At 38.8% G+C, this 24,260-nt stretch overlaps 1 protein-coding gene and 1 long non-coding RNA gene across 3 annotated transcripts in view; one reads left to right on the top strand and one right to left on the bottom strand.

The window, feature by feature from the left end:
• Positions 1-24,260, bottom strand: part of SCEL (sciellin) — a 107,396-nt gene that overhangs the window by 58,551 nt on the left and 24,585 nt on the right. For both annotated transcript variants that reach the window (XM_032277431.1, XM_032277432.1), the window contains exons 5-9: positions 21,269-21,337; positions 17,119-17,187; positions 16,504-16,542; positions 15,392-15,472; positions 13,543-13,608 (exon numbers count right to left, since the gene is read on the bottom strand). In XM_032277431.1, the coding sequence (XP_032133322.1) occupies positions 13,543-13,608; positions 15,392-15,472; positions 16,504-16,542; positions 17,119-17,187; positions 21,269-21,337 (324 nt within the window). The remainder of the gene's footprint in view (positions 1-13,542; positions 13,609-15,391; positions 15,473-16,503; positions 16,543-17,118; positions 17,188-21,268; positions 21,338-24,260) is intronic.
• On the top strand, positions 337-16,712 carry LOC116551311. The gene is made up of 2 exons (XR_004268839.1): positions 337-1,388; positions 15,408-16,712. It is a non-coding gene; the product is annotated as an uncharacterized LOC116551311 (long non-coding RNA).

The following is a 24,260-nucleotide window of genomic DNA, read 5'->3' as shown; positions in this document are numbered from 1 at the left end:
GTTGCTGTTTTCACCCCACACGACCCCAGGGCTGCAGATGTGACAAACTCTTGCCCTTCCTAAAACACCCCACCATATTCTCTCCCTGCCATGGAGCACCTCCTTCATCTCTTCACCTGGAAGTTCTCTCCTTGCCCTTCAGACTTTGGCTTAGGAGTAACTATCTTCAGTGATACCCAAAGCCGTGCTAGGTACATCCCTACACTGCCCCGTAACCACCCTATTCATAGCACATATCACACTATTCTGGACTACACATGATATTCTGTTCCCACACTGGACTGAAAGTTCCTAAAAGGACAGCTATATCCCAAGTACTAGGATTGTGTATGACATAAGAATTAAGGAGGAAGTGATTGACTGAATTTCTGTTTGGCAGGGAGGAAATGGGTACCAAAGAGGGATTTGCAATTTTCAAAATCTGTGCAAGCTTAGCTTCCTTATAGGAGAAATCCAATGTCAATCCCATTACAGGACACGTAGTAGGTGCCAGGTACTTGACTGAGTCATTGTGCCATGTGATATTTCTGGAAGAGCAATTTACATCAAAATAGTCTCCCCATCCTGGCTTAGTGGCATATTCTCCAGGATTTTGTTTGTATTGCCACTGTCTTCTTTTCTGAGAAACTATCCTTGTGTTGGGTGTATGTATCACATGATAGAGTCTTTAGTGTATCTCCGTGGATTCATTGTTTACATGTGTTCCTTCCAGAGGCAGAGGGAAGGGAGAAGGAGGTGGTCAGTCCTGAATAATAATGAAGCTGTGCAGAGCCCTAGATGTCTGAGGACAGGTGAGAAAGAAGTAACAAGGTGAAAAGGAGGATTACAAAAAGTAGAAATGGGATGGTGCCAAGCTTTACTTATGCTAGAATCACATTAATGACATACTGAATTTCTTCAATTTTGAATGTCTAGGGCCCCAAAGAGGTAGGTAAATATGGATGGGGTGGATCAGAGAGTAGAGATGAGTAGAAGTAGTTCTGAGATGGTCTGGAGAATACACAGGAAAGAGAAAGACGAATGTGCAGTTATGAAGGCCAAGAAAAGCAGAGAAGCATGTTTATTTCCGAGGGTGATGCATTTACACCCCTGCTGGGCCAGGAGCCAGGCGATGCCATGTTGACTTCCATTTACCTCAAAGGAGCTTTCATTTGCATCTCTGCAATGACAGCCACAGATGACAGAACTCAAGCCCTGGGGTGGGGCGGGCAATGAGAAGAGTCATTCATGTCATGCCAGGAGCATGATGTGATGCCAAGCAGGGGGATTCAAATACAAGAGTGAGGCAGGAAGCTGCAGCCAGAATGTTTTCAAGAGAAGGAAACAAGAGACATTCATGGGAATGATTCTCATTGAATTCTGCTTTGAGATGCAATGTTCAAGCTCCGGTAAGTTGACCCTGGCTCTCCCTTTCACCCTTCCCCAGACCCCTCAAGGCTCCTGCAGGATCTATGCCACCACACAAGTGGCTATCATGATGAGCTTTCAGAAATAAAAAAGGCAGATTTCACAAGAAACATGTGAACACTGCAGTTGTAGCTCAAAGGCCAACGCTGAAAGAAATAACACTGTAAAGAAAGCTGTCAATATCTCTTCATTTCCATGTGTTGCTGCAAAGATCACATCTCTCCTCATGGCTTTTTTCTATAACATGCTTGGCTCTGTGACTTCTGTTCGAGTCTGGCTGTATGAACATGTCTATTGCCGCAGCAAAAGTCTAGGTAGAACAAGGAGTGATTGTCTCTAACATTTAACTGCGAATTTTGTTTTCACTGTCTATTGTGCTTAGCTTTTGTATCTAACAAATAGAATTTTTATACCAACAATGGCAAAGAAGATGAAACTCTTATGTTTATTGAGTCTCAGTAACATGCCAGCTTTGCCAGGCTGTCACATACCAGATGTTATTCAATCTATACATTCTAACTTGTGGAATGTGTATTATCAATGTTGTTATTATTATTATTATTTACTGAGGCTCAAAAAGTTGAAAAATTTTGCCTTGGGTCACACTGCTAGTAAGTGGGGCAGCCAGGGTTTCAAACTGGTCTTTCTGATGTTAAATCCCTTGCTTTTTCCTGTATATCATACTGTAGGCAACCAATACTCATCCAGGTATTTTCAAGGCAAATCTATTAAAAACTGTTTGATCTGAAATATTGCTTTGCCCAAGGAAGGACCCATTTGCTCAAAAATTCCTCAAGTGCCACAGTTATAATATTAGGACACATAACAGTATATGAGATGTAATTAGGCAGTTAAAGACTAGAATAGTGTAATCCATGCCTTCACAGAATTTGGAGAATGCAAGGCACATGTTCAAACAAATGGTTATTGCCATGATGCCTCGCTTTCTAGTGGCCAGTGGCCACTTCAGTAAACCATAACCAAGTAATGGACCATGCACTGGACTAGAATTCTAGGGATCTAGATTCTAGATTTTAAACTAGCTTTTCCACCAACTTTCTCTTCGACTCTGGAAAACACTCCGATTCACTCTGAGACTCTGCTTATTTGACTGTAAAAGGAAGAGACTGGCCCAGATCTGTGGATGGTAAACCACTACATGACCGAGGGGGACGGTGCAAGGAATCCCCAACTCCACAAGTACCTTGACATTCATGTACTGCGCTTTTCAAATATATGTAGATGCTGTTGTGTTTAACAAAATATAAATTTAAGTTGCCTCTATAAGAACATGAGTCAACTTATATTGGTCAGTAGATACAAAGATACACAAATTTAAGGATTGCTTAAGTCATAGCAGCTTTTTGTCCTTAGACATTTTCTCAAAGACATAAAAATATTCCAGCTATTATCAAATGGCGCTAAAAAAAATGCTAGCATCAAAAAGGATCTACTCAAAATGGATCACAGATCTATATGTCAAACACAAAACTGCAAAACTTTTAGAAGAAAACAGAAGAAACTTTAGTAATCATTAGCTAGGCAAAGAGTTCTTAAGTATAATACCAAAAGCTCAATTTATTTAACAAAACTTGATAAATTGGATTTCATTAAATTAAAAAAAAAAAAACACTTTTTCTCTGAAAAATGCATTGTTAAGAGAACTGAAAAGGCACACGCTGGAAAAAATATTTGCTATTCTCATATCTGACAAAGGGCTCCCAAGCACAATGTGTTTTTAGAAACTCTAGAAACTCTCAAAACTCAACAAAAAGTAAACAAACCAGCAGAAATAAAATTGGCAAAAGATTTAAGATATTTGGGCCAGGCGGGGTCGTTCATGCCTGTAATCCCAGCACTTTGGGAGCCCAAGGCGGACAGATCACCTGAGGTCAGGAGTTCCAGACCAGCCCGGCCAACATGGTGAAACTCCGTCTCTACTAAAAACACAAAAAATTAGCTGGGCATGGTGGCGCACACCTGTGGTCCCAGCTACTTAGGGGCACAAGAATCACTTGAACCCAGGAGGTGGAGGTTGCAGTCAGCCAAGATTACACCACTGCACTCCAGCCTGGGCAACAGAATGAAACTCCACCTCACAAAAAAAAAAAAAAAAAAATTAACAAACACTTCACCAAGGAAGACACGCAGATGACAAACGAACACAAGCAAAAATATGAAAAGGCTGTATATCATGTGTGATTCCATTTATGGGATGTTCTGCATATAGCTAAGAGAGGAGACAGAGGGATGAGAGGACAAAGAGGGGTCGTCAAGTAAAATGTTGGTCCTTTCACCCCGTCTACCACTTCCATTGTCCTCCCCCCAAATCCTATGCCACAGCATGTCCCAATCACCTATACTTCACCATACTCAAGCCTCCCAGCCTCCTTCTTTCAAAGCCATCTTCCACTCCCCTCCACACAACGCAAAACTCCATTCCCTCAGCATGCTCTAATTCTGCCCAGCTTTAGCAGGATAGAAACCTGATTTATGTAATTGACACTAAGATTTGAATGACCAGCGATAGCCGCTTTAATCTGACATGCTTCTAACTGATGTGAAATGTACAATCTCCAGTTGAAAGAACTTTCAGCAATACTACTAAATGGTGAAATAATTTTTAAAAAAATCAAATAATTTGGTTTTTATGATTGGAGCAAGGTGAAGTTTTGACAGAGTGCTTGACCCTAGGTATCCTATTCTCATAGCTTCTTTCTCTATCCTACTTGTGAACCTGGAGCTTCCCTGCTTTCTCATATTTCCAGGAGTTCCCCTGGCAGGGGTGGAGGCAACAGGAGCTCCAAGAGAGGGAGGGGAGGTGGGAATCTGGGTTGGGCAAAGCAGGGCCGCTTTGTATTTGCTGTTTGAATGTTTGAGTTCCTTAAAACTAGTGCTAGAAAATCAGGGACTGTCTAGGTGGTTCCCATTGGACTGAAGAAAAAATAATTCATTGTTAAAGGTGAAGACCTTCATTTACACATTCTGAATTAAGTTTCTCCTTGTTCTGTTCAAATAACACATTTTAAAAATAATAAACTCAGGCTAATATTTTAATTATTCTGAATGTTTAGAAAGAGCAATCTAGGCATTCAGGTAAGATTTTTCGATCACTACATTTTGATATTTTATTGTGTGTTATAGAATCTTAATTTTTACAAAAGAGATTCCACTTAATATAAAGATTTTTTTTGTTGAGATAAAAATGAGATGTATCGCTTTTATTTAGCATGACATCAGATTTTGTAGGGGATTTGGTACCAATAGAGTTAAAAATGTTGCAGCATAATTAGAAAGGTTACATTTTACCATTTATAGTTACAGACAGAAAAATATAACTGTAGTGCAAGGTTGCCATGGCAACTCACTTCTCAATCAGGATATTTTTTTCCTCCTCCAAGTCTACCAATCAGCTAACAGAAAATGAAATAACCACTGAAGGAGAAGAGGTCAAAACAAATAAGGATGAGAAATTATGAATGTATGTAGAAGATATTTATATGGTAATTTTCCTAGATGTGTTTCCACTATTTTAATTTTGTCAAATATTATTTATTTTCTTTTCTACCTTTAAAAATGATTCCAGAAAAAGCACATTCATTTCTAATGGTGGCTTCATTATCGTTCCTAAATGAGAATAATGAACAACATTCATAAATATTCATACTGTCTCTTAAGCAAGTACTTTAGTTTGGCTTCCATGAGATCCTTAAATGAGCTTTACATGCCATTTAACCACTGAATCGCCAAGTCACCTAAATACACAGTCAGAATCAGTTGAATTTGCCATAAACAGAATACAAAAATTGAATGGTAGGTTCTGATATCAGAAAGAAATTCAACTTTCCAGAGCTGTTATTTCTCTAGTTCCTTATGATGCACCTGAATATTTCTCCAGATGGCACCTATTATTCTCCCCTTTTGGCTCACATCTGGCAAATGTTTCCACTCTTTTAAAAGTCTCAAAGATAAGAAAGTATTTAAGAACTTCAAAAATAAAAACATACACAAGTGATTGCTGGCACATTGCTTTGTATTAGGCTTTCGGGCAGATCACAAAACAAAAGAAGTGGGAAGGCGGAAACATGGCTCTGACTTCTAGTGATTTTCTGCATTGATGACACTTGCACTTTCTTTTATACATACTCCAAATCTACAGCATATGGTCAGAGCTCAAATTACATAATGGCACAGCGTTCACTCTTAAAACAGAAACATGATATTCTCAAAAGGTACTTAGGCTTACCACAAATTATGAATGGATATCTGCCCATACTGTCTTACATTAAAAGACATTTTCCCACATGACATCAGATTTGCAATTACTGATTTTCTCCTACTGCGAACTATAATTGATAAAGGATAAATGCGGAGAATGTCTCATGGATGGGAAGCCCATGGTTCTACACTTAAAAATACACTCACATATACACGCCCACACACACCATACTCTCTGGCATTGGAACTTTGCTCCTCCTCTCCTTTCTGCCTGGAACACCTCCATCTACACCTCCCCTCTGCACCTGGCTTACTCTTGCTCATTCTTTAAGGCTTACCTCTGGCGTTGCCTCCTTTGAGCCTACTCTACCCGAGATACAAAGTCTACTGCCTCCTTCTGTGTACTCTACATATTTTGTGGCTGCCTTGACCTTTGTGCCTATCATATTCCTGAGGACCCTCCCTTGGTGAGGGCCAGCCTTCTTGGCTCAAAATGACTCCCTGGTAGAATCTGAGTTTTCTCTCTGTATTCTTTTTTATACTTCTGGCATCAAGCAAAGTGTTTTTTTTAGCACATAGCCAGAGCTCAATAATTGTTTTGGAAAGAGAAAGAGACAGAGAGAGGGAGAAACAGAGGGAGAAAGGGAGAGACAGAGGTGTTACTTAGCCCACAGAATACAGCACAACTACAAAAAGACAAATAAAATAACAGGTTGAGGGAAATTCATTGTCTAGTAGACACTAAGAAACATTAAAATCAATCAATCAATCAATCAATCAATATGCACTTATTGACAAACTACTATGGATAAATTTACTTCATGATTCAAAGAGTTATAAGATGATGCCATCTAGTTGGTGAGTACACTGCACTAGTAAGTGATGTGTCAAGGTAATGCGCAATTAATTGCTAAATGAGCATCGAAGATCGCAAGCCTTCCGAGCCCAGTTGACAAAAGTAACACCCTGGGGTGTGAAAGCTTTGGGAAGGAAATAAAATTCATGCCAGATTTTTTGAAGGACGACCCCCATCACACCTGATGTATAGACACACATCAAGGTTCAACTTTCATTTTCTTCTCATTTAATCTTTTCTCAACAGGTATCTTCACTCCAAAGATACTACATTTTAAATCCCTGGGTTCATTTCCAAATCTGGATCTTTGGAACCTGCCTTTTACCTGGACACACTCCCTCCTCCTGTCTGGCTGTTTATCTTTGCTTGGAAATCACTGCTACAGATACATCCTTCCAGCGTCCCAGACCCTACCTGCTCAAAACAAAACACAGCGTCAGCTGCTTACGACCAACTGTGTACTCCCCATTCAGCTCTTATTTCTTCCCACATTGATTAGTGGCACTGCTATGCTTAAAATCACCCTAGGCTTGAAAACCTAGCATTGTATAATTTCTCTCTTTCCCCCAAATCCCACACATGTTTGGGGACCTGATCTCTGAATTCCCTGCTAGAAGCTCTTCCTACAACATCAGATCTCCTAGAGAAGACTAATGTTCTTCTCATGCCCCTACAGTGGATCTTATGATATGGTTATTTGTACATTCATATTGTCCAACTTTAGGGGCTATAAAGGACCCAGAGCTGGCTGCCACTTTTCAGAGTTCTCTGCTCTGGGACTCCTGTCATGATGCTGAGCAACATCACTTAGACATGAAAGCCCTTTCTCTGATCTGTCTTCCCCCAGGAGTCCCTTCACCCTCCTCCCTTTCTGGGCAGCGGTCTCTTTGCAGCTGCCTTTGGAGGTTCTCATGTGGTGAGTGACTCCCTCAGCTGCAAAACCTGTGAAAGCACCATCCAAATTAAGCTTGTGGCATGCCTCTGCCACCTCATGGTCGTATCTTTTTCCTCCATCAGCACCCTAATCCCTGGAACTTGCTGAAATGCTGACTGAATAAACACAGGAAGGAAGACAAAGAGGTCCATGATAGCTCTGATGTGTTAAGTGTGGGTGTGGCTGGATGTTCAACTTATGATAACACAAGAAAAATTTCATTTTAAAATGTCGCATAGAATGCCTCTCAAAAGATGAATATGTCATCGTGTTTTGCTACGAGAATAAGATTCTCTAAGGATAAGCTATCACAGGAAAAAAAAAAAGAACTAAACTCCTTGGCACTTATAAAACCATCAAATAGTTAAGAGGGACTGGGGGGCTGGAGAGGGAAGGCCGAAGAAAGGAGTCAGGGGCTGTTGAGCAAAACAGCAACAGGTTAAGGGCTGCAGAGAAATACTAGCCAACAGGAAATGCCCAATAACAGGGATGGCCAAAGAATTTATGAACAGGGATTTCCAGCATTTCATTTTATGTAGTTTGGGGTGGGCTTCTGCAATATATTGCTACCACTCCCACCATCCCATATCTTTATCAAGACCTTATGCAAGTGGCGTTTGGACACATCAAGGAAATTATAGCTGGTTTAGAGTGGAGCTGACAGAACAGGACAGAGCTAAGTCAGAGGTAAAATATTGAAGGGAAATCAGATCAAAACGTGGTGATATGGTTTGATCATATGGGTGTCCCCACCCAAATCTCACCTAGAATTGTAGTCCCAATAAGCCCCATGTGTCAAGGGCGGGACCAGGTGGAGGTAATTGGATCATGGGGGCAGTTTCCACCATGCTGTTCTAGTGATAGTGAGTGAGGCTCAGGAGATTTGATGGTTTTCTAAGTGTCTGGCATCTTCCCCTGCTTCACTAACTCCATGCTGCCACCCTGTGAAGAAGGTGCCCGCTTCTCCTTTGTCTTCCTCCCTGATTATAAGTTTCCTGAGTCCTCCCCAGCAATGCAGAACTGTGAGTCAATTAAATCTCTTTCCTTTATGAATTACCCAATATCAGGTATTTCTTCATAGCAGTGTGAAAACAGACTAATACACATGGCCATGCCCTGTCTCACCAGTTCTATTCAAGAGAGTATTGGAAGTTCTGGCCAGGGCAATGAAGTAAGAGAAAGAAATACAGCATATTCAAATAGGAAGAGAGGAAGTCAAATTATTTTTGTTTGCAGATGACATGATCCTATAACTAGAAAACCCCATTGTCTCAGCCCAAAAGCTTCTTAAGCTGATAAGCAACTTCAACAAAGTCTCAGGATACAAAATCAATGTGCAAAAATTGCTAGCATTCCTATACACCAACAACAGGCAAGCAGAGAGCCACATCATGAATGAACTCCCATTCACAATTGCTACAAAGAGAATAAAATACCTAGGAATACAGCTAACAAGAGAAGTAAAGGACCTCTTCAAGGAGAACCACAAACCACTGCCCAAAGAAACCAGAGAGGTGACAAACAAATGGAAAAAACTCCATGCTTATGAATACGAAGACTCAATACTGTGAAAATGGCCATACTGCCCAAAGTAATTTATAGATTCAATGCTAGTCCCATTAAACTACCATTACAGGAGAATATTCTTAACTGAGATAGGGGACCAGATTAGGATGAAGGAGTATGGATTTCATTTTGAACACGTTGAGTTTGTAGTGTCTTTGAGACAAGTGGGCAGTGGGCTATCCAAAGGCGACTCAGAGAAGAGGTCTGGAGTGGATACAAATGAAGAGGTGGAGAGCACACGAATGACTATGGAAACCCTGGATCTGACTCCTGCTGTTGAAAGGCAGAGCACAGAATGGGAGAAGAAGAGAATAGGGACTTGGAGCCTTTAGGAACATCAGCCTTTAATGGCTTGGTAGAAAATGAGGTAGCTGAGGGCACTAAAGAAGAATGGCTGAGAAATTCAAAAAGAAAGAAAATCCAGAAGAATGTGTTGGGGGAGTTTGCTGGTTCTCACAATAAGAAAGATTTCATAAGGGCATAAAGAGTCAGTGATGCCCTTTGAATGGTCACATGGTCATACAGACTGATATAAGCAAGGTCATCAGTTACTTAGGGAGAGCTGTTTCCATGAACTAATGGTGATAGGAACCAGAAAATGGAGATGAAAAGCCATCATCAACTCTTCCAAAAATGTCAGCTGAGATGGAAAGAGAGGAAGGGTGTCAGCTGAGTGGGTTTGTAAGATTAGGCTATCAAGTTTTTTGGAGCTATATTTTTAAGAAGAAAGAAGTTTGAACCTGGAAAATGGGGAAACCAGTGAGCAGGACTTTGATCAGAGAGGTAGGAGGAGAGACAGAGGAATATAACGAGGAACAACACTTATAAAGTTAAATTTTGATTCGGTCTTGATTAAAATGAAAAGAAAACACGTTCTGATAAGACAACTTCAAAGGATAATCTACTTGGCATATCTTGATAATTCAAAACACTGTGTTGGTTATTTCCATTTTTAGCAAGAGAAGAAAGAAGTCAGATAACATTTATATCCCAGTGACTGAAATCACAGTGACCAAGAAGCAAGCTTAGAAACCAGCTAGAAGGGCCAAGGGTTTTATTTAAGTTAAAAGCTTTACATGCCATGTCTTGCTGTCATGAATTACAGCTTCTTTCTTGAATATTTACAAAAATAAAACAAGAGACTTTCAAAGATATTCAAGTCTTAACTCCAAAATTTTGTTTGATCATCCAGGTCTGAACTCTCTCATTGCCTGACTAATGTATATCATACATAAAATGACACTTGTCAGGAAATTTCATTTTTTCTTCAGCTATAAAATACAACTATTTTTTAAAACTCTATTTTCTCATTTCAGCTCTAGTTAACCTCACCAGCCTTGTGTTAATTATAAACATATAATTACATGTAAATATAGATAAAGATGTAGATGTAGGAATAGATATATTAATTATAAAACTAGACCAACATAGTCATAGGCATAGATATACATACACATTTAAATAAAGGTACGATATTATGAGCTCTTCTGGTGATTAAAAAAAAAGTGTAAGGTCCTTTGAGTATGGTTTACATTGTGCTTGTAATAGATTTTAATCAAAACACAACGAAATGCAAGTTTTTCATCTGAACTTGATTTCTTCCATAGTATATAAATTAAGAAAGGAACAAATCGACCTCTCAACAGGAGAGGTCAAGGGAGGAGATTCCAGGGAAAGGACTCATCCTGGATGACAGGGAAGTTTGGTGGTCTTTTCAAGTGTGCTGCACAGAATGAGACACATGGGAGAAAATGACACTTCAGGGAAAGGAAAGGTGGTGAAAAAGAAAAAGTTTGCAAAATTAAGAACAGAAAACATGAGGATGTCAGTACTAAGGCAAAATTCTTTTGGAGAAGATGGGAGGGAAGAGACAAGGGGGAGAGATGAATACCATTGTATTAGTGAAAGATAAAGGGAAATGTTTAACCTTGAGCCATTAGCTAGTGTTATCAATCATAGTCCCCAATTTTTATCTGTTGTTGACCTATTTTCATTTTCTTTGAGCTCTTTTGGGAAGAAAGATATCTTTTTGAAGCCTCTACTACCTTTCATCATTTAATGATTGCTTCTATTTTTCAGCATTTACTAAAAAAAAGGCTGTTTTTCAGCCCTGGGAATGCACTGGCATTAAAGGTGACAAACAGAAGCTGCACTTTGAGCTCTTCCAAAAAGCACTTCAGAAATCAAAGGCATTGCTATGTTGTTACTATTCATTCTCTCCTTTCCCTGAAGGCTTGGCATGACATTATTTCCGATCCTCAAAGAGAAGTCTTCTCATTTAGCCATTATACTAATAATCTGTGACCCCAAAAAAGCAATGGATATAGAAATTGATCAACCTAGCCTAGTAATCTCCTCTTTCCCTTAGTTCCAGAGCTATGGATCTGAGCCAAGAATCAGAAATAGGAGCATTGTAACTCATTTCATCTTCCATGTAAATCATATCCAGCAATGCATAAATTGTGAGGGAGGGCATAGAGCCAAGCCCCATCAGCTCTGTGCAAACAGATCGACAAGCTCAACAGGCATTGATAGCATGAGATGTTAATTCATGAATAATCCTTCCATGTTTTTACACCGTTATATAACCAGTTGCTTTTTATAATGATATTGGAATAATTAATAATTGGAATGATGAGTTGAGGACAAAAATATGAAGTTATTTTAAAAATAAGTAGTAAATACATCTAAGAAAAGTACCAGTTGTTCTTCATCAAGACAAAATTGGATGGATCTTAACAACACTCAGAAAAAGATAATAACTAGGAGAACTCCTACTTAACATTTCCCCACTTACATAGCTCCTTATATCAAAGGTATCACCCATACGGAATTATCTAATAGCAGCCTGAGGGGAAAGACTATTTTTAACTCCAAATGTAATTCATACATGGCAGTCCATGTAATTGGAAGTCATCTGTAGATGAGCAGGCTCTAAAATAAAACACTGTAACAGTAGGTGAATGTGATTACAAGTTGTGGCTCCTCAACATGTTCAGTAATTTGATTTAGTCATAGATAGGTAGACAGATAGACAGATATAGATGATAGATAGATATATAGATAATAGATAGATAGATGATAGATAGATAGATAGATAGATAGATAATGTAATGGCAGGTATAAATAAAAGCAACTCAAGCTCTTTGTGTCTATTGACCAACTAGAGTTTCTTTACATCCTGACAGAGCTCACAGAAATTATCGTAAAAAAAAATGTATTTCTAAGTATATCCCTTACTTGGAAATGAAACAGATGTTAGAAGTCTGCATGGTAGATGACAATTTTAGAAAATAAACAAATCTAATATTAAATAAGCACATAGTTTAATAATATTCTCTTTTCCAATAGTCAGAATTAGAAAAACAGATCCCACTGAAACATGAAAATGTTCCGGAAGTTAAGACATAAAAACATCTTTGGTTACCTGAAAAGTAAACTAAATAGGAGGCCTGTTTTTGTTTCTGAGTTAGTGATGATATAGATTAGAGAGCATGTTTCTTTAAAGACCAGAGTGCAGGCTCCATGTTTTGTTCACTGATATATCCCAAGATCCTAGAATAATATCTGGCACATGGCAGTGTTTATTATTTATTAAATTGAATTGTTGCTGGCATTCATAACATGAAAATTGTAGAATAAGGTGTCCTCCACCTGATCTATCATTTAGTTTTAACTATTACTCTCAAAAAAAGATAAAAGTAGAAAACACTCATTTGTCACTTAATGTTAGGAACAACTTGCCACGCATATCCTCATCCACTTCTCTGGGTTCTGCACAGCCTGGAGGCAGCTGGGCACCAGGAGCCCACACTGCAACCCCTGTCTGATGCCTGACACTATTCTTAGCTGCTGTCACTGTTAAGGGTTAAGCTATGTCTCCTCTGCCCCAAAAATTCATATGTTGAAGTCCTAATCCACAATCTCTCAGAATGTGATCTTACTTAGAAATAGGGTGATTGCAGATATCATTAGTTAAGTTAGGATTAGGTCATACTGGAGTAGGATAGACATATGATTAGCTGCTTTATAAGAGAGGGAAATTTGGACTCAGGCAAGCACACAGGGAGAAGGTCATGTGAAGATGAAGACAGCGATCAGGGCAATGCTTGTACCCGCTGGGCAATGTCCGTGATTACCAGGAAACCACCAGAAGTTAGGGGCCCCCTCACAGCCCTCAGAAGGAACCACCCCTGCTGAACCCCTGACTTTGGACTTCTGGCCTCTGAAGCTATGAGGCAATAAATTCCTGTTGATTAAGCCATCTAGTGGCACTTCATGGCAGTTCGCAGCACCCAGCTTGTGGCATTCATTTCTTCTGCTGTAAGCAACCCTAGCAATCTAATACAGCCACCTACTTACTCCCAGCAGTTTGTCAGATGTCCTGCCAGGGTACTAGTAGCCCTGACCTTACTCCCACTGGACACTCTCTTGCACAGGGCTGAGAGTTCCCAAGATTGTCTCCCATTTATCCCAAAGCATCCACAATTATATGTTGTCAATGTCTGACATGTTCTTCTATCCAATAGCACAGTAATTACACCTGACACCTTTCCCTTACCGTCTCCTGGCTTCTGTGCTTGAAGAGGCATTGTAACCTGGAGGGGACGGTGGAAACCAGGACTGCCTGTAAAGAAATGACATGATAATAAACATGGTGCTTGAAAGGCCGATCACACCCACGTGTCTGAAAATAATTTGACAGTTAAAAAGGCAGTGAGATTATACCAAGCCTTGGAAGTAAAATGAACACTATTTCATAAATGAAGTAGGACGTAACTGTCCTATATTCTAGGCTATCTGTTCCTCCAAGTAAACTTCTTTTCTCATTTCCTTTGGCACTGAGTAATGTGGACACTTCTTTTAAAAAGAAATCTAAAGCAAGCCTGGAAAATAATGACAATTGTTAAATCTAGAGAGCAAATTCATATGTTTATCATGTTACTCTTCCTATTTTTCTGTATGTCTGAACTATTTTATAACAGAAATAACAATCTCATACTCTACTCAAAATATAATTTTTTAAAAACTGTGATAGAAAACTTCAGTTCTAACCTCAATTGGGAAGATGTCCTGATATCACTAGGACATAAATTTAATTGGTAGTAATAGCTAAGCAGAAAGACCAAGATATGGATGAAGACTGAAGATATTCAGATGAGAATGATACACACTACAGAAGGAAAGGCATACAGGAAATCGGGCTTTAAATTCTTTAAGTGGGTCTATTCTCTGAGTCACCACAGAACTGAACTAAGACAAGGTAGGAGTCAATCAAGGCAGATTCCAATTCAATGTAAAGAATAGATGCTATCCAGACAGGCAAGTCGAAGATGTGTCCCAAAATAGTGAGTCTTATTGCTGGCTTCAGTGGCCCTGAATTATGCCTCAAATGTCAGAGGAAATATTCTTACACTAGGTAGGAGATTGAACTAAGTGACCTAAAATTTCTCTTTCAAACTTAGGAATCTGTTTTCACCAGCAAAGAGTCAAGGGTTGTGAAATGTAGGTTCCAGGGAAAGATGAGCCACATTTTCTGAGACGTTGCAGCTACAACAAAACCTTATTGAAGGAAAAAATAGAATCAGTCATTTTTCTCTGGCAGCACCATGGCAAAGTCAGCCAGTCCATCAACAAACATTGAGCACCTACCCTATATGGAGCATGGACCCAGGTGCAGACAGGGAAATTGAGAAAATTTAAAAGCAATGACATTTATAAATGCTTGTTTTCCATTTGCATCACAATTCATAGCCCTGGGGTTTTTTCAACATGGCAAATATCTCTTCCACCATCATGTTCTGTGTCATGAAGATTATTTGGTCACCACTGGTCCAACTACTTCTCTGTGCCTGCTAATGGCATAGGACTCAGCACCAGCAGAATGTGGTAGACCATGCAGGGGAGGTCAGAGGAAGAGGCAAGAATCACACAAATACAGATGGATGTCTCCAGACAGGGTCTTTGACTCTGTGTTTGGAAGCAAGGTCAGCCCAATCCACAGAGCAGAGGCATCGGCTCCAGATACAGGCTGGTTTCAGAAGCATGGAAACATGTGGCCCTACATCCATCATTATTTAAGGTTAAGGCATTCCCAGCAGCAGGGCTCCGTGAAACATGATACCTCAAGTAGTCTGTCGTTTAACATGTAAGCTCTATCATCTAAAACATTTCGTAGAAATTCAAGCTCCTAACGGAACTGAAAATAAGACTTTATATTTGAGAAAGAGATTGTTGGGGGAAAGAGCTGAAGTTTGGGAACAGCAGAATGTAGAAGCTGGATCCCTGGGAAAAAGAGGAGGAAGCTTTCTAATGCTGCCTGGGAGTTTGGTGGATGACTTGGTTCAGAAATTAAAGAACAGTCTTTCATAGTGGATCAGCAAGAGGTAGACACAATGAACTCATTGTACCTTTTTTTCTTTACAGGAGTAGTAGCAGAAGTGGATGCTATGGTGTTGGAAGTGTTTGCATTCAACGAACCACCAGGTTGCCTGTTTAATGACAAGAACAACAATTAATCACACTCTTAAACATTTCCATTTCACCCCACCTTTGAAAAGTCTTAACATCTACTCATATTCCTGCCTGCTCTCTGTTCATCACAAAATGTTTCACTTGGGGATGGAAAAACAGCCAAAGATCTTCTTCCTAAGTTGACTTCCTTAGTTTAGAAGTTGTCAGGTTTTCATATAACTAGCTAAACCTAAAGGAATAGGAAAAAGAAGTGATTCATAAAATGACATTAACTGTCGGAAATTCTGACCAATCCATTCTGATGTGCTACAGATTCACATTTCTTTGATTATATTATGACTAACTACTTATGTTTTTTGCATTAGAAGCATTATTGCTTAGGAAAACATTTTAAATCATACAATCTTAAGTCTCCATCTAGCATTTATTCATATATGCAGATGCTCAAAAAATGGAAGTGACCCAGGCCCATTTCAAGCTCTGAGAGGTATGATCCAGTGTATAAATTACTTTATACATAAATAGGAATTCAAAAACAAAATAAGTTTATAAATCTGTCTGATTTGGGCTGCTTATAACCACCAGTAGTACACTCCAGAGAAAATGTATTTCATTTAAACCGATTTTTAGCTCACCCTATGATTTCCCAATTCAATTTTCTCTGAAGGAGGAGGTGTAAATGTGAAGGGTAGGTGGGGAAGGAAGTGAGGTGTGAAGGAAGGGCTAATTATTGTGGGAGTAGGGGGAAGAAAATTCCTGTGGGGGAAAATATAAGGAGTCTAGATTTTAATAAAGAAGAAGAAAGAAAGGATGACCTAACCTTTGGTGTTTGGTTAGAGTAATGATTGGCAAACCTTTTTTCTGCAAAAGTCCAGGGAGTCACAATGGAACCTTTGCAGACCATTTTGGCATCTGTCTTCTACTACTCAACTCTGCCAGGACAATAGGGGCATGGCTGTGTTCCAGTAAAATTGGCCTACGGGTGGTATACCCTGGTTTTTCTTGAACACATACAAAGAAATATACTACAATTAGAAAGAATACATACAACTTTGTTACTCCCGATGATCTAAACGTGGACATGCTCCTGGTAAGAGAGAAAGAAAGCGAAGTTTTAACAATGAAGAATGAATATTTGCATCTACTTGGAATTATTCTTGAATATAGAGTTATTAAAAGTTAGACATTGGTTGAGACAAATAGAAAGCATCATATTTGAATAAATTTAATGAGATGATTTCATGATTTTGTTTCTTGTACTAGATTCCAAAGAAAATTTTTTTCTTCTGAAAATTCAGCATCTTTTAAGCCCAGTGTTTTTATTTGTTGGTTTCAGTAATTTTCCTTGACAATAATAATGTAAAATTTGCATTTGTACGTATTTCATAATTTTGCCACCAGGACAACTTAAACAGAAACATAAATGTGGTAAGAATGGTGATTTGGAGCTATAAGTGCTCTTGATTTTTAAGCTAAACAACAAAGTTTCATTCTAGCCATGTACAGGAGTAATGATTTTCACTCCTGAATTTCTGCAATAAAAATATCGAGACTAAGAATTTACAGAAAGATATCACGTAGGTTTGAAGACTTGCAAGTACATAGGTAACACTTAGAAAAATATTATACTTGAGCCTTTCCCATAGTTAGTAGATACTGGTACCTATTGGTTAGTTGGTTATCCAAGGTATTGGCCTTATATGTTTTAGCAGCGTCCTTTCTGTCTGAGATCCTTTATAAAGAAACAAAACAAAAGTCTGGATAAACATTTAAGTTATCAAACACCTTTCAGACCTTCTTCATGCTAGAATAACTTAACAACATAGCCTTTCTCCAGTAAAGAGAACCATTGTTCAAGTGTTATATTTTAGAAAATTTTAAAATACAAGGAAACTACTTATGACAAAATCTACTTATAAGGTTGTTTTAATATAGTTTGAAATTTTATTTTATGTTGTTTTATTTTGTTTTGTTTTGTTTTGGTGAGCTGGAGTCTTGCTCTGTTGCCCAGGCTGGAGTGCAGCAGCATGATTTCAGCTCACTGCAACCTCCACCCACAGGGTTCACGCTATTCTCTTGCCTCAGCCTCCTGAGTAGCTGGAACTACAGGCGTGTGCCCTGATTCCCAGCTAATTTTTATAGTTTTAGTAGAGACAAGGTTTCACCATGTTGGCCACACTGGTCTTGAACTCCTGACCTCAGGTGACCTACCTGCCTCCCCCTCCCAAAGTGCTGAGATTACAGGCATGAGCCACTGCACCCGACCTGAAATATTAAAAGTGTTATGCCTTTTGCCTGTCTGTCTTTCTGACTCATTGAGCATTTAACTCATTAACTATTTTCATTTACATTATTGTCTAATGATGTATCTTGTCAATGACTACTTCCTATGTCAGTGAAAGGCATCAACAAAATACTTAAATTTTTTTAATGGTTTGTGGCATAAACAATATTATGTGTTTGCCAAACATATTTTCCTTTCTTTCTGAGCAATCAGGGACACCACATTTCCTAACTTTCGTTGCCATTAAGTTGGGACCATGTGATTGAGCTCTGGACTAAAGAGTGTGGGCAGACATGTTATCTGCCACTTCCGAACCCATTGTAAAACCTCCTAGTGATCTTCCATGTTCTTTCTCCCCTCTTCTACTATGGCTTTGGTATGCATGGGTTAAAGATGGCAGCATTCAAATACAGAAAGAACTTAGGTCCTTGAGTCACTTGATGGACTCCAGCAAATTACATTGGGCTCTGATGAGTCAAGCAATACCTTATAGTGTGTTAAACCATCTAGAAGAGGAGGGGGACTTGTTAAAAAGTTACTCTACCTTGACAAATTAGTTTACTTTGACTAATACATGTAATGAGTCTAAATTGTCATTAGAAATTTTAATCATGCTAATCTCATAGATCTAGAAAAGGTGTGTTTGTTTGCTTTTTGTGTCAGAAAGCACAAATAAGGAAGGTTATCATTCTATACCAATGGTGGGGTCTCATAACTTCAGCCTCTGTTTCTTCTTTCCTTGTCTCTTACCTACTGCTTTTTGCTGGTCATTTGATATTCTTTTCTCTACTCTCCAGAACATCCCTACAAGGTAAGTGTAATGATTTTCATTTTATAGGTGAAAGAAATGGAGTCTCAGAGTCATTTGTGTGGTTTTCTCTTGGCCACACAAGTAGAAAGTAGTCTATCTCCCAAGTTGTTCACTGAGATCCAATGTCATATATCTGATTCTGTAGTATGATTGTTCCCCAAACTCATATATTAGGTTAACATGCCTTCCTTTAGTCTTTGTTCTTCACCTCTCACAAGCTCTTTCATGCCACCCAGGGGAAAAAAATCTATCAATGGTAATAGAACTCTAAACAACCATTCCAATACATATGTTGATTTCTTATTGCTGGGGGAGATTAATTTTGTATTTATCCTGGAAATTAAATTTTCTGTCAACTTGTGATATAAAATAAGTGGTTTTAATAAAAATCGGTCTTGGAGACTTGAAATACCAAACAATGTAATTAGCAACATGATCAGAAGAGCCAAAGGAAAAGTTATACTTTCACAACAGAGCACTAGGGGGCCTCCTAACCTAGGTTTTACAAATTAGTTATAACCCACCATCTTTGCATGCTATATACACATTTACGTTTCTTTTGCGCACCTCGTCTTTTACCCACATAAGCATATTTTAAAGTGAACTTTTCAAATGTAAACTCAGTACTTTTCTCATATTCATCAAAACAAGGGTATCATTATTAAAATGCAAATGCACACATACCAGATATATTTGATCATCTTCCTCCTAAAATTATGCCACGTCTTAGATTTTGGAGTGGTCTGTATTACAGAAGTTCAGCTCCTGCTAACAGGACTTGCCTTTCTTTACTGATCCCTGTGTTCCCTTCCTCAAGTCCATTTCCACATTTAGTGCCTTGGGAATGAGCTTCCAGGATACTGTTCCCAAGCATATCACTAAATTGTGTAAATAAATCATGTAATCTCTGGGCGTGTTTCTAGGGTATAAAATGAAGGGCTTGGGCTATATTGGTGGTTCTAAATCTCAGCTGCACATAAGAATTACCTTATAAGATTGAAAAAAAAATGCTTGAGTTCCACCTCTGGCTAACAAAATCAGATTTAGGGGAGTGAGAGGTAGTAGGACTAAGGCACAAACAAAGTTTAAGAGTCCCCTCAGTGGTTCTAATTTATCACTGAGGCTGAGAATGACCTAACTACATTGCCTGCGAGGTCTAGTCTATTTCCAACATTCCTAGGCTGTATCTCGGCTGGCCTAATATAAATGTTCAGACACACGGCCTACAAAAGCTTAGGTCTTCCCCCTTACTTGAGGTTCAATTATCTCACTTTAAAATTCATTCCTAGAAATGGGGTTTCCTTCTGCAATTAACCATCTGCAAGATCAGGATGAATGGACAGAAGTATTTTATCTACCTCTTCTCTATGCCCCGCTGTAGAGATGAGATCTTGCATATATACTACAGACTCATTTTTGACAAGGATGATAATTTTTAAAAGAGAAAGACCAACCCTTTAGGATCCCAGCCTTGACTGTCCTCTATTAGGATGACTGACATGAAAGCCTAGGAATAGTGCAGAAGGTATATACATTTGCTGTATTAATCAACACTGGCATAGTCTGAGTTTAGAGTCTATTGGATGCTGCAAGTTAACACATATTTGCTTAAAACCCAGTAGGTGCCATTTTTGCCTACAATTGCAGCACATCTTTAGCTGCAGGGAGTAAACTCAACTTTGGTTTTGGGTATTCATGGTGTCTAGACTCCTATTAAAGATGCGAACTTTGTCCTTTACTTATGCTTACTAAGCATCTCTACCAAATCTAAACTAAAAATGTGATTTGTGTTGGGAGACCACAGCTAGCAAATCACTAGGTCAAGAGATTGAGACCATCCTGGCCAACATGATGAAACCTCGTCTTTACTAAAAATACAAAAATTAGCTGGGTGTGGTGGCGCATACTTGTAGTCCCAGCTACGCCGGAGGCTGAGACAGGAGAATCATTTGAACCCGGAAGGTGGAGGTTGCAGTGAGCAGTGATCACGCCACTGCACTCCACCTGGAGAGAGAGTGAGACTCTGTCTCAAAAAAAAAAAAAAAAACAAACAAAAAACAAAAACAAAAACAAAAATGTGATTTGTGGCATTTATACTTCAACCTGAATAAAAGTTGCTCTATTTTCCCTGTAGAGATGAGCCCTTTCCCTCCATGTAAGAAGGATCTAACAGGCACACACATTGGACTCATTCTATCCACCCTATGGGGACTCCAGGGCTGAAAGAGTATTTTCACTTTCTAAAGTAAAAGTAAAGATCTAATATCTCTGTCCTAGAGTAGGTTGAAACTATTGTACTATTAAAATTTACAGTCTCTCCATAAAGCAGTTGCACAGACTGATGTTTTCCTACCATCCTTGTGGAAGAACCAAATGTTGGAACAAGGATTACACGTATTCACACACAAAAAACCTATATTCTCCATTTTAAATTGAACTAATGGATTCCGCGTAGTACCCACCCTAGCTGTACTCAAATCAGTGTCTCTAAGAATTTTTCATATCAATCTACTATTAGCAAAATTTTAGAAATGCATCTTGTCAAGATTTAGTGAGATTTGAAGAAGGTAATTCAATTCTTAGAGCCCTCCATCCCTTGGAATAAAATACCAATGGTTCAAACCTTATTTTGATAAACTTTTAAATATTTCATAACTTTATGAGAAAAGGAATTTAGTATGTTATGCATTCCACTTACATGGTTCAAAAGCACCTTACCTGTCTAAAGTGTCATCAGAACTATATCGACTGATTGTAGCTTTTGGCACATTTCTCTCATTTATTTTCCTGTAGCAAAAATAATTACCAAAAAATTAAATAAATTACAAAAAATAGTTTATAAAACCTATCATACATATAGCAATATTTTGACCTATTAGGAAATTTACATGTTACCAAGGAAAGATAGATTTGGAGTACCCAATTCTTGCAACTTGGATAGAATAAATTATGGAAAATCTAATTTCCTATGCTAATAAAAGATTCTTCTCTGGCTTCAATTATTTCTAAGAACAATGTAATATATTCAAATTGGGAATTAGGATACGTAAAACATACAACACAACAAACACAACACGCAAAATGGTTAATAACTAATATGTACTCTTGTCAATGTTGTTTATTTCTACATAATAGGAACTCAATCTTTTATACTCGACTATATTTTTGTTTGCAGAGTTTCAGCAGTGCCATTAGCTAGCACCACGGATTAAATCCATAAATACTTTTTTTAATATTCAGCACCGTGGACAGGGTTGAAAGAAGGGAACTTACAGGCAGAAGGAGGGGAAAGACAGGAAAGAAAGGAAAGGAAGGAAACAGGAAAAGCTGGAGAAGATGAAAAGGACAAGTGGGAAATGAGAGAAAGGAAGGATAGGAGGAAAAGAGGAAGGTAGACGAGTGACAGGAAGAAGGAAAGGAGAGACAGGGGAAAGAGAGGAGAGCAAGACAGATGAGCAAAAATGCGGGGGTCGGGGAGAGCAATTTAGAAAATAACTGAAAGGAGGACAGAAGGCTCAATAGAGGGAATCATGGAAGCAGAGGAAAGATCTTGATCAGATTGATCAAACTAAAAAGCTTGTTTAATGCCTCATATAACCCTACGATATAAAGCAAGCAGCTCTTTAGAGAGTTGTCCATTATTTGCTGTGTTTGTATTTCCAAGTGTAATTTAAAGCCAGCATATTCAAAGTACTGCATTAGAATAAGTACTAAGGCTAGATACTAAAGATTTAATTTTAAACTTGATACGGCATAGTTTCACTAAGCAACTATTTGGATGTACTCAATATATAAAGTACTAGGAACAGTGCAAAAAGTATATTTGTTATATTAATAGTGCAGAAAGTAATATTTGCTATATTAATCAACACTGTTGTACTGATAAGTATAAGGAAATCTAGAATAAAATAACTATAGCTGCTATCCACACAGAGCAAGAGGGGCAAGTCAGATATGTACATCCAAAGGCCATATGGTAGTCAGTGCCATAAAAGAGGTTTAGGTAACGTGTAAGGAATTTCTAAGCCGAGAAAGCTGATTTCTAGGTGTACAAACCAGAGAAGGCTTTATGGAATGAAGTGTAGTTTGAGCTGGGCCTTGGAGGGGAAATAGATGTGAACATTTTCAAATAGAGGTAGAGGGAAAAGTATTAGTTAAGGCAAGAAAAAAGTAAAGTGAAGAAAAATGCCTAAGACAACTCCCCCAACGTTTAATACAACCTCGAAGTGAAATCATTGTGTGGTTCACCATCGTGTCTAATGTGTCAATGCAAACAGGTGCTGGGGGGCCATCTGACCTCTTCCAGAAAACATCCCCTCCCTAGAACCAACACTATGTCTCCAGGTGACTCTTGTCTTCCTACCGCTTATCACAGTAAGGCGTGCTATTATATGTTATTTTCATTCTCTCCTCTCCCTCACTTTCATCTAGGATGCAAGCTCTGTGGAAGCAGGGACTTGGTTTTGTTTGCAGCTCTTAACACAGCTACTGGTGCACTGGAGGCCTCCCACAGGTGCTATTTGGCTAACATCCTTATTTGACATGTTTAAAAGATTGACCAGAACATGTGCACAGTCACACGTTCCAATTGTGGATAACGTGAAGGTATTATCTAAGGTGATGACAGCATAGTATTTATTTTCCTTTATTTTCAGTCACCACTCATGCCAGCTCCCTGCAAAAATTGTCATCCCTGCTGGAAGTGCTTCTTTCCTTGCTGTATGCCCGCCAGCCAGCCTTGCCCATTTGGGAAATTTTTCCTCATAATCCTTCAAGCATCGTCAACACAAAAGATCGCTTTTTGGTAAGGCCTCTGATTATTTAGGCAGAGTTAGTCTCCTCTCCTTTCCCATAGTGCACTCACACAACTCTACCATAGCACTTTCCATGGCAAAACTTAGTATTTTCATTTGTGGATCTTTTCTCATGAATACAAGAGCTCCTAAGGTCAAAGATTATGTTCTATGCCTCTTGGCATTCCTGGCACCTGGCACAGTGCTGACACATAGGAGGTGCTCCAAAGTGGCTGTTGAGTGGGCATCAAAGTAAAGACAGCCTTTGCAGAGCAGAAAATATAAGTGATATCCTCTGAGCAAGTACCAGGAGAAAAACAATCTGCCTTAATCTTTTAGGGAGAGTGATTCTGTGTTGTTAGTTATAGGTCAAGGGGGAAATGTCTAGGGCTTACAGATTTTGTTCCTTAAAATACTGATATGCTACTTCAGCCACAATGCTGGCCACCACAAGGAAGGGTTCAGGAAACCGATGCAATTTAAAATATGAAATAAGCATGAAATGAATTAAGCTCCTGTTAACCTAAAACACACTGTACGTATACTAAGAACATGAAGCGTATTTCACACTTAAAAAACATAAGTATCTGTGTTCTTTAATCATTCCACAGAAAGGGGTCAGATAACACAGAGGCAGCAATTTCCATTGGTGGCTGGACTCAAATGATGAGCCTCTCCTTTGTTGGTGAGATGAGGGCCAGCTGACAACCAGGCTGTGACCTTCAAAATCATAGAGACTAAGGACGGGGCCTCGACAGAGTCTGCCAGATCACAGAATAGTAAATCAGATGAACCAAAGCTGCATCAGGAAAACAAAACAGCGACTCTAGGTAGAGGGTTATCAGCTCAGCACCCTTAAAGCAGGTCAAAATTATGAAAAAGTTTAAAAGGGTTGAAAGAAATTCTTAAACAAACAT

The sequence above is a fragment of the Sapajus apella genome, unplaced genomic scaffold (genome assembly GCF_009761245.1).
Source record: "Sapajus apella isolate SASKATOON/1434 unplaced genomic scaffold, GSC_monkey_1.0 scaffold9, whole genome shotgun sequence".
Taxonomy (NCBI): domain Eukaryota; kingdom Metazoa; phylum Chordata; class Mammalia; order Primates; family Cebidae; genus Sapajus; species Sapajus apella.
The sequence above is the reverse complement of the archived record's forward strand: the minus strand, read 5'-3'. Positions and strand labels throughout refer to the sequence as shown.